The sequence below is a fragment of the Sparus aurata genome, chromosome 13 (genome assembly GCF_900880675.1).
Source record: "Sparus aurata chromosome 13, fSpaAur1.1, whole genome shotgun sequence".
Taxonomy (NCBI): domain Eukaryota; kingdom Metazoa; phylum Chordata; class Actinopteri; order Spariformes; family Sparidae; genus Sparus; species Sparus aurata.
Genome location: NC_044199.1, coordinates 8,159,782 through 8,171,490, shown reverse-complemented (window position 1 = coordinate 8,171,490; position 11,709 = coordinate 8,159,782). Strand labels below are relative to the sequence as shown.

Sequence of the window (11,709 nt, the reverse complement as noted above, 5' to 3'; positions counted from 1 at the left end):
TAGATAGATAGATAGATAGATAGATAGATAGATAGATACTTTATTCATCCCGAGGGAAATTTGAGTCAAAGGATTACAAACACTAATGAGGTTCAGGGCTCCATAATGAGGCAGGTGGAGTGTGGCGTGAGGCGGAGGACAGGGTGGTTTTTACCGGGTGTGGAGCTCCGAGTGAGAGATAATGTGGCCGGGCTGCGGGGCTCACCGCTCTCCTCTCCAGGCCCCTCCACTGGAGTATCAATGCAGCAGGAGTGGGAACTCTTCCAGAACTGCAATAAGAAGAAAAAAAAAAAAAGAAAAAACCACAACAGCATTCTGCTGCAGAAAGGCCGGATGCTGCTGCAGGACCCGTGCAGGAAAACACAATGAACAGTCATATTCACACACGAAGCGTACTGTACAGATATTTATGATTATGGATCAAATATCTCGCGTTGATGTAGGTGCAAAAAACAAAAAACAAAAAAAAAAAGCACAGATGGTTCATTTGCTCTTACTGCAGCAAAGTGTGTGCTGCTCCTGAGGAAGGAGACAAGGACACACATCTCACATCCGGCTGTACGTTAATGAGTTCGAGCAGTACCAGTGCTCACACAATGAAAACAGGGATACAGTGCGGGAAGAAACTCAGACCTTTCACTTGAGGAGGGGGACCAGCACAACACTGTAAAAAACAAAAGCTCAATCACAAGTGAATCAATCGCTGCATTCCAGGGGAGCTACAGAAAAATGTTCTTCAGCAAAATGTGAAGAATGTTCTCTGTGATTATGTTATGTATAGACGACTTTATGTAAGGTAACAGTGGGGCCATCAATGTAGTGAACTACCAAATGTTGGACCCTCAGCAGACAGTAAGCATCTGTGCAATCATCAAAATACAGATGCAAACCACTCTGTGATTAAAACATAAAGTCTTGGGAGGGCCTGATGTCACATGGAGCTCTGGGGGTTTGAGATGTAACAGCGTAGATGGCAGGAAACAGAAACTACTTTGCTTTAATCTTTACTTTTAAATATTTTTCTTAGTTCTCAATCATTTTTAGGGCGGCTGTAAAACTCTTCAAAACTCACCGTGCACAGCTGGCAACTCGCTGGTGAACACGAAGCGTTTAGCTAAAGAGCTAGCCTCATGGGTTGACATACATTCAGGTTTCACTCAAATATGTATTAATCCTATATCTAAATCTCTAAACAACACATCTAGACCTTCATTATACAATGTGTCGAGTCGCGTGCTTACAGTTTCCCAAATGTTGCCAACAATGTTCAAACCCAGAGAAATCCCTTCGATGGAGTAAAGAACATTTTCCAGCTCCAGCTCCCGTCGTCAATCAATGTTGGAGCACAAACACCCGAAAACGGAAGGTCATCTCTGCGGATGGCCGCTGCAGTCGGGTTGATAAACCGGAATGAAGATAAATTCAGTTTTCTTATGTTTTGATAGAGAGCCCCCTAGTGGCAGAAGTTACATATTATACGTTTAAAGATAACCGACCGGTGAAAGAGGCTCTAACTGGGGCTACAAGCGTGCAAGACATTTATTAAGAAACAGAAACTGGGCTAAAGAAGATAAAACGCACAACTTCCAAATAGATGATATTGTTGCTCCATAACAGCTGGACATTTGAATAAGTGACTGTTGTTGCAGGTTTAAATAAAAACCACTGAAGTTTGGAGCCGAAATTACTTTTTGGTGGATGCTAACGACTCTTAGACGTCTGAAACATTGGTCCTGCTTTCCTCCGGTGCAGGAATGACCAAATAAGACACAGAAAACTAACTAAGTTTCTTTTTGTGAAAGAAAAGTCGCTACTTCAACCCATTTTATTTCCCTTTGCACACACACACGCACACACACACACACACACACACACACACAACTTCCCTGGACTACATTCACATTGACTGTGATCAAAAGTGTTTCATTTCTTACCCATAATCAGCAGGATAATTTCTCTTGCTGATCTTACTTTAAAAAAGTAGTTAAGTTAATTGATTGTAAGAGGTCTTATAATAGCCTCATGTCATAGTGCTTGGAAGTGTTATTTGTTAACAGCACTTAACCCATTCGTGCAAAGACAGAACCTGTCCATAGGGGCACGGTTACACTCCAGACAGGCTCACACGTCTCACACACATACATCAGCTTTGTTTGTCTCGTGGATGTATATGAAACATGGGCGGTGTTAAAAGAAGAACGCTTCCTCTTGAAGGCTACGCACAAATAGATTTTATAACACCACCAGGGGGTGATGTGTCCTACATGCTTCTTGCTTTTCTGAATTAATGCTCCAATCACAGCATCGGAAAGACGCTCTCACACTTTCCAATGAATACTAATGTGAGTGATATAACAGCAGTGCACGTGGTTATTCTCATGATTGATCAGTAGGTGTAGGCTTTGGAACGATGATTCCAACCTGTTTTCTGCACAGATCACCTGTGACTTTTGCGCTGTTGGATCAGAAAAACTGAAAAAACTACAAGTGTGTGCTCAGCTATGTTAATGTCTGGGAAGTGTGACTGTAACTCATTGTCATGTATGACACATATAGGAGTGGCCGATGGTTGGCATTTCACACTCACCCACCCAATCTGTTCGCTCGAATGGGTTCATCTGTTCCCGCACTCTTGATCAACATACACTTCATGCTCGTAAAACAATTTCATAAACATTTCTTTATTCAGGTTGCGGATGGCGACATTTCAGGAGTTAAAAAAAAGGTGTAAAGTTCTGACTATTTCACACTATGTACAAAAATCAAAACATAAAAATCATTTGTGCAATGTTGCCAATGTAGTAAACACTTTGTTAGATTATGTAGATTTCATGGTGGACAAATATTTAATGAAGGCACTCGCTCTCCTGTTTCATCTCCAGCAGCATTCATACCCCCCCCCCCCCCCTCTGAAAAGACGCATTACGACACTGTTAAAAGCTGTTTCTTACTTTTATGACTCGTCCCTTCTCGACTGAGGCTTTTAGAAAATTAAACGGCTGAAATATTAAATCTGGCAACAGCACAAATGGACAAACACTATCTGCGCTGGCGCTCTGGACAATGAGCCAAATATGTCTGGCTCCTCTGTAAAAACCTACTTTCCATTTATTTAACATGAACATTAATTACCTTTCACAATATAGATCTAAGGCAGTATTTCCAGCAGCAGCTACATGGAAATCCAGTCAAATTAGCACAAAAAATTCAAAAGTTACAGCAGTCATATACAACAAACCAGACACACATTCATCAAACGCACAGAAATTAAAAGGGGAACATCGCTGTATTTACGCATCAAAGTTGTATTCTGATAGATTGCCCCTGAGTGATGTCACTTGAGTCAGCATTGGTTGGGGCCTAGTTTGAAAATGAAGACAATCTGGGGCTGTGGAGTTAGAGAGAAGTGAGCACACCAAGCCGCTGTCGCCCACTCCTCCATCTCTGCCTGAAGCTAGCAGCTAAAGGCTAAATTAACCACTACACGCATAAGACACCAGAAATCTCTGACTGAACATTGGTTTGTTAAGTTGCATTGTGGGAAATGTAGGCAGCAGGATTTTACCAGAAAGTAGACTATATTGAATGAAAGAGACAATAACTCATATTCGGCTGCATTGCGAGTATAACAACGTTAAAGCAGCGCAATGCCCAGTCAATGCATTTCTCTTTCAGCATGTACTGTTATGTATTGAAGGAAAAGTTCACCTTGAAATCAGTAACACATCATTTTCCTCTTCCCTGTAGTGCTGTTTACCATCTAGATTATTTTGGTGCGTCTGTGCGTCAGGGTTGCTAATTTACAACCTGCTCACAACAAGGTCTGTGGATTATCTTGAGTACCCGGGTCATGATTTCTGGAAAGAGACAATGCTGGTGAGCTTTTCAAAATAAATAAAAGTCCCATTATACTGGAGCACAGGCAGACTCTACGGCTGATACCTCTGTAACTTGGCAACAACTAAGAGGAAATGTGTGTATTTTTTTTATTTTGGAGTGAACTGCCCCTTTAATGTGATTCAGGAATCGTAGTGCACTGAACTCTAAAAAAGTAGAACAAATCGTGTAAATGAAAGGTAACAAGGAGGATGTCATAACCTTAAAGACAATTCTAATCAATTTAGCGTGTCCATTTAATCATCATCACCACCACCATCGTCATCGTCGTCATCATCATCGTCGTCGTCATCATCATCTTCCTCTTCGAGGCCTTCCTCCTCGTCATCATCTCCGCTGCTGGGTTCAGACTCTTCATCATCTGAACTATCAGCTTCTTTCTTTGGCATGAACTTTTTCAGATGAACGGCCTCTTCAGGTGAACTGATGACAGCGCCGCACAACAAATTCAGTCACACACACACACACACAGACGTAAAACAATGAGACGGGCTACTCGTGGAGATCCGGCATCGGAAAGTGTAGCAAATAAACAAGAAGCCCAGTTGATCAACCTCAGGAAACCTCCATTAGCAAAATAACAAGAGAAAGAATACAATACCCAGAATGCTCAGCTCGAAACAAACCCAGCCGCAGTGACCGCACAGAGTTTCTACTTCCGTCCGCCGACAAAGACGACCAAAATGAAACCACTTCATGTTTCTCTGGAGTTATAAAACTTTTTACCTGTATTCACAAATTAAAAGTGGCGTACACTGTGAAGCAGCAGTTGTCAATTCAGCCCCTTAACACAGAGAAAAGCGGAGGGTTTTGCCCAGAAAAATGAAAATGGCTCAATTCACGGCAGCAGTATGATGTGTGAAGTGCTCGTTTTTGTTTGGAAGTGATGATTCAGTCACAAAACACGTAATAAAACAACTAATGATTCTTAAAAAGCTTGTCGTTCTATGATTGTAGGATAAAAGCGCAAATCAGTCACACTGCTGCGGTGAATCAACCATCGAAGCTGAAGAACAGCACTTGGTTAGAAAATACCTCCATATTTACATCTCCTACCTACAGCTTAAAAACCTCTTGATTAAGTTAGCAATTACAATCACTGGTAACTTTTTGGCAAAAACACGTAAAAGTATATTAAGATTTACAACACATGGGAAGCATGATATCTCTAATACTGAAGTAAACAAACAATAATATCTGAGAGGTGCACATTGGAGGAGCAAACATGGAAGAAAAGAGGTGCCTTCCCACCCTCAGCTTTCTTTTTGTCTTTTTCCAGCAGAGTGGACCCAAACAGCCCGATCCCACTCCACACCTGTCCCAAGAAGAAGAGGAGCAGAGTAGCTCCTGCTGTCGGGCCCTCACCACACGGTCGGGTCCTTCCACTCTTGCTCCCGTGGGCTCATCTCAATGTCGTGGGTCATGTGCTTCCTCCTGTAGAACCTCACCGCCACGAAGATACCGAGCAGGACCAGGATTACGGCGCAGCCGCCTCCGACTGCCGCCGCCAGGAGGCTGATCTCAGAGAGGGAAGCTAGAAGCAACAAGGGCCCAAAATCAGTGATAAGAGTGAAGGCTGAATGCTCCCTGTTGGGGATTTTGAGAATACACAACATAGATAGCACTGAAATGAAAAATAAAACAGTGTCGCAGTCATTAAACACACTGTCCTTCACTTCACACATCATAAGGTTATCCTGAGCAAGACAGAGCTCCTACCTGTTCTGGGAAGAATAAGAAATAAAGCAAAAGATAAGTTAAAGGCGCCTCCAACATTGCTATTTTGATGCTGTAGAAAGTCATGCAGCGCCGCCAGTCTGACCTTTGTTGACGACCGAGAGGACGATCTCTCCATTGCTGCCGTGCACATCTGGAGGGTTGCGCACCTGGCAGGTGTAGGTGCCATTGAAGGTCGGGAGCACCTCAAGCAGGGTGATGGAGACATCCTTTCTCATAATATCTCCCGACCACACCGCGTGGCCTTTAAAACGGTTATGCTCAGGAGCGTACGGCTCCTCCTGGTAGTAAAAGACCTGACACACAAACACAAACACACAATCCAGCAACATTGCACGGGGTTTATGACTGACATGAAATAAACAGCAAAGACACATACATAGCAATTTCTTTAAAAAATAAAAAGTTTCTACATACCGACTCCTCCGATCCTGAATTTAAGGGACGGAAGTTCCAGGACACCGTGACGCTCTTATGCGACACCGAGACAGTGGAGGAGAAGGTGCACTTCAGTCTCACATTTGTCCCGTTGACTGCTTCCACCTCACCCGGAGTGTAGATAGTTATTCCACTGACCCCTGCAGCAAACACAACCAAGTGAGAGAGAATACTTATCAACATTAAAGGAGAAATATGTAGCTAATTTTAAGGTTCATAACTCAGTTTTGTTTTGTTTAAGCTCCTGTCTCTTTAAGGTCAACGCAATACACAGTGTCCTCTGATTGGTCAACTCATACATGCCTGAGCCAGCATCGCTAACAACAACAACAGAGCAGCTTTCAGTCAATTTTTAAGTGCCATATTGGTTGCTTGGTATAGCGTATGCAAATGTGTGACATGGTGACGTAGTGTGTTGTCATGGAGTCACAGAATTAAAGGAGAGACTACCGACGAGGCGTTTCAGGAGCAGTATTTTCTGTGGGAGAGAGCAGCTTCTGTTGTGTTGTTTTGTTTTTTCTTTTTAGGATCTTTCACATTCACATAAACACAAAAAAACATACATCTCCTTTATCATACACACAACAGTTATAATTCAGTCCACCCAGGCGACAACATTTTATCATTTCACTCCTCAGCTCCTCCTTTAAACCATCCAAACAAAAGCAGAGCTGTTCACACCACACATATTTCCCACTATTTATTTAACACAAAAACGTCCTCGACAGTTCAGGGCAGAGTGACACAGATCCGTGGTGTTCACCATTTGTAGCAATAAACTGTAGTCTAGCAGTTTTTGTGACGACAGCTGCTCACAATGCTTTGACATTTTTTCCACTTGTCTACATGACTTCACTCTGTACAGCAAACAAGAGAGCAAATAATCCAAATAATCCAAATAATCCAACGGTCACTGCGCATACTTTGGGTTAATGATTCCATGTGTGTACAAATACAGACACAAAAACACAGGAAATTCTTCTTATCTGAAAAGAGCAGGTCTGGGTGTCTGGATTGTATCTTATTAGTGAACTAAAACACTTTCACTTGAAGTCTTGGTTAAGTTTGATGGGGTATCTCCTTCAGGGCTGCTGGTGAAGTTAAATAGTGGAGCTAAATCTTAGATGACTGTCGGCCACAGTGATGGGCAGACCTGCAGATTCCTCCCGTGGATTAAAGCATTCCTGCTGATAAACTACAGATAAAATGAAGCCAAGAATGTTCTGTAATCCCGGGGAAGGGATGAAATAATGTTTATGATCGTAGGAGAAAACTACATTTAACAGGAGGACAGTATTTGGTAAAGAGTAGGTCACTGTGAGGAGAACCTGCGGGCATATTTCATAAAGGAATAAAACATGCTTGCTGAAAAATAGAGGATAAACCCCTTCAAAATAAAATACCTTTCAATAACCCTGAAATGAGGGCACAGCGGACAAGTTCAGATATCAGCCAGAGAGACATCTTCTGCAATTTTCCCTCAAAAATCAAAAACTTTTCATTCAGTTTGTAGTGTGCCATCCATGTATCACTCGATCTGTTAAAGCAGTAGTTCTCAGTATCCACTGACAATTGCCTCTTTGTCTCATTCCTGAGAACTTGTTCAGTTCCATTGCTTCCTCTTATTGATGCTGGATAGCTGTCCTAATGCTCTCTTTTTAATCAGTGTGCTGTAATATATTGTTTTTGTTTTTTTGTTTTGTTTTTTAGGGTGCCTATTGTCATCTGGCTGGGGACTACAGCAGGATATTAGCCATGTTGGCTAAAGCTGCCCCTTTTTACTGTTGTTGATGCAGTTAATTAATTGGGATCGTCTTCGGTATAATAAACTAATAAACTAATAAACTAAACCTCTCACCAGGATGCACCAGAGCAAATGATTTGACCTTTTTTTTCTTTTTTCTTTCTCCATCACGAGACACTGGGATGAAAAGGAAGTTCTAAATCAGCTAGACTGCTCGCTTATTTATTGAACTTACAAAACAGTGTTTTTAACAGCGTTTTTCCTTTAACTTTAAAAATAATTCAAACAAACACATAAACACATTTAAAAAAAAAGTTGACAAATGTCAAGAGCATCAAGCCAACATCCCAACTGGAAATAAAATGCTATTAATCACCCAGCGCTATCCTGGATGTTGTGTAAATGTGTTTTTCGGTGACTCTTCTTCTTATATTATCATGTTAGTTCCTGCAGACACTGTGACGGATGCCTGCGAGTTCGACGGTGCAGTGTTTGCCCAACACAGATTGCGCAATAAAACTGAATTAACCCATAAAACCTGTGCGAGCTTGTGCAACAGCCCACAAAGTTATCAGTAAGTGAATGATAAAGGAATGAGACGAATAAGCAGACTGAAAACTGGAGTCAAGTCAAGTCAAGTCTCTTTTTAGTACCCCATGGCGAGGCAGGTGGAATTAATCTGGGCACACTGCGTAATAAAAACAGCAGTGAGCTGATTGTGAGAGAAGTCACGGTTTAGTTTCAATTCTTCCATAAAGTCCGCCTCGGCGGAAAGAGCCCAAGGACATTATGAATCAATATTTGTGAGCCTTCTCCATGTTATCATTCCACCGTCGTGTCAGGAAACTACTTATCAGACATACAACCTTCAACTGTAGTGACACACACGGCGGGTGCTCTCCGACTGACTGGCTTTCCCCCTAAAATTCAGACGACTCCAGTCTCTGCCATAGATTCATCGGAAATTGCACTAAATGGAAAGCAGTGTGTAGCTTTACAATCCAGCCCACCACACCAGGTGTTTCCAGGCGTGCCTGTCCAAACAGCTCCTTCACATTCACGACTGGCAGGCTGATGAAGCAAAACACTACCTGATGCCAAGACCAGCAGACAAATGGCATGTCTTCCTCGGAGCCAACATTCTGTATGTCAGCGCTCACTTGTCACGCAGCTGGGCCAGAATTAACACTAAATGGCACCAAAAATTTGCGCTGAATTCAATCCATTCCATCATTACAAACAGTCCAATCAATGGACTCTATTGGCACAAGAATAAGAAAAGTAATTTGTGTCCTCAGGTTATAAAGCATTTACTGTAACTACTACTGCCACAGATTAGTGCCTTCATGAACAGCACAAGCTTCAGTCCCTGTATTTATTAATCTACATCGCCATCAGGTCCATCAGAGTGGTTTCCCAAAAATCAATCAAATAAAGCCATCTTTTCCAGTGCTGCGCATTTTATTCAAACGATAATATATTACACAAATTTAGTATGGACCTCTTACAACTTGTCAAACACAAGATCTCACAAAGTGAAACTGATCGGCACACAGAGGTGGCATCATGAAGTTGTGGATCTGGGCGGACAAAACGACAGAGACAATAGTCCGGCTGTAAATTCCAGCCTGGTGATGCTCATAATGTTCAGCCTGTCAGAGGAGCAGATCCGACTCAGAGGTTATTCATGCAGAACACAGACTGGATCTTTGCTAGTCCACCAGTTATATCCAAAAGTGAACGCCTTCGTGAGTTTCCTGACTTTCCCGGGGTTCGGGTTGAGGGATAAATCGGACTGATTCTGCAGGAAATTCAAGCTGCAGCCTCGTGCTGCACTGATTATCAAACCTCTAGTGAAGCGGACACGTGATAGTAATTAATAATAAATCAAAGGATCGGTTGCATCTGTTTGATTTAGTGTAGCAGCTGCCTGAATGTTTCCCTGACTTTAAAAGTTGGAATACGTACAAATTGTACCACTACGTAAGTTAGCATGCTAACGAGCTAGCCCCGTCCTGTCCTGGTCCAAAGCCCCCTTTGCGAGCGTGATGTCACCCGTGTTTATGTCGGTGAGGTTGGCTCGGTGGATCTCGCCCGAGTTCCCGACTTGGATGACGGTTCGATTGCAGAGGTCGTTTTTATTTTTCTCTGAGAGCGATGGTTAGCAGGAGTCAGAGGTTTCCCTGGTGGTATGCTGCCCCCTGTTTGTTTGGAGAATTCGACATGGACTCCAGGTCTTACATACTGCACCTTTAAACAACTGAGTTGACCCCGATTTTCTGCTGATCAATAGACAAGTAGATGTGGCAGTATAATGAGCCATAGATTAGACTAGATTTGATTATTAAAAAGAGGAAATAATAATAATATAACTTCATGAGGGACGATGGTCCTCATCTGCCCATTTAGCCCACAGACAGAGAAAACATGTATTTATTGCCGTTCAGTTTCAATTTTGCATTTGATTTGAACTGTAACACAAAAGATAATGTCCTGTGTATATATAAATAATGGTGTAACAATCCAATAAAAAATCATTGGCTTTACAGTCAACAGTGACACACAGGAAGCCAAAACCCTTAAACTACACCGCTGCACTACTTTCTACATGCTGCTCAGAGGATTCATGTTACAGGTCGGTGAAACTAAACAAGCTCGTACATACTTTATCATGCTTCTTCTTTTGGGTCATATTTAAATCCAGAACTTTAGCTTGGACTCCGTTTTTTTTCGAAAGACATATTGAGGTTTGCTCCCACTCTGTCTCTCCAGGAAGTTGCTGAAAAAACTCACCTGGCAGCACGAATCCTCCTCCCAGGAGAAGCAGAAGCCATATCCGATACATGGGAAAACATAAAAACATGGGTCCTGCCTCGATCAGCTCCGGCCGGTTTTAAATCCTCTGTAAAAGTCCCCTCATGTAAGTGTTTGTTTTTGTTGTTGAATGGAGTCCGGAGCTCAATAAAAACGTCGAAGCGGGACCGTCGTGAAGCTGAAGGAGGCTTTATCTGTGGATCTACGCTGCGGAGGTGGAAATGGGAGTCAACCTGCGCGCACACACCTGAGGGGCGGCGTTCAGGGCCTCCCCGACAAGTTCTGGCTCAACTTGTTTGTCACGCCTGCTGTTGCTCGGCTGCACGTCAACACCCTGACACAACTACCTCTCCACAGGCATGCACACTCCGTTTGTGGTGACAGTCAAGTGTATTGTTTTAACTATGAGGTCACCACGACTGTTTACTTGTTTCCATCTTGTGCCCCAAAAAGTAATCAGCCTCCAATCAGGGAGCAAAGGTCGATGTGTTGTGTTCAAGTATTCAAAGTGCTGCCGGAAATGCATGAAAATGTTTATTTTGTTTAACAGGCGTGGTGATTGTGTTGGCAGCCGAGAGCTTATTACCATGTACAGGATTGTGTGTTATTGTATATATGTTATTGTTTAATTTAATAATGTATTTAATATTGTTTTATTGCTTATGAATAAAAAAAGATACATTAATTAAGGCAAAAGGTTTTTAAAGAGTCTGATTTGCAGAATTTGTTAATTTTCTCAACTGTCACATGTAAATACGACATATGTCTGCGCATCTTGTAATTCACTGGGTTTTATCCTCTCCAGTTATGTTTTATAACCGACAAAATAATCTTCTACACGCAAGTTAAAATACTTTTTCGAAATTTCACCTAGTCCCTTCTTGTTTGAATTTATAAATAAGAAAACATTTTGATTTCAAATGTTTATCTGCTGAAAGAAAAAAAGAAGATGTTCAGTGTCTGGGCCCTGAAGGCGTCATGTTTCCACACCATGTTTGTGCATTTAGAAAACAAATTGCTTTTAAAACTAGTTAAGACATCATAAATTGTCTTGTAGCTGAATTTCTTCTCAGATTAAA

General features: G+C 42.1%; 1 protein-coding gene across 1 annotated transcript; it reads right to left on the bottom strand.

The window, feature by feature from the left end:
* Positions 1-2,662: 2,662 nt before the first annotated feature.
* Positions 2,663-11,121, bottom strand: LOC115594842 (myelin protein zero-like protein 2). The gene is made up of 5 exons (XM_030439103.1): positions 10,610-11,121; positions 6,052-6,212; positions 5,720-5,930; positions 5,263-5,431; positions 2,663-4,320 (listed from the first exon to the last, which is right to left on the bottom strand). Exons 1-5 carry the CDS (start codon positions 10,677-10,679, stop codon positions 4,134-4,136), a joined length of 798 nt encoding a protein of 265 aa, XP_030294963.1. The 5' UTR covers positions 10,680-11,121; the 3' UTR covers positions 2,663-4,133.
* Positions 11,122-11,709: the final 588 nt, after the last annotated feature.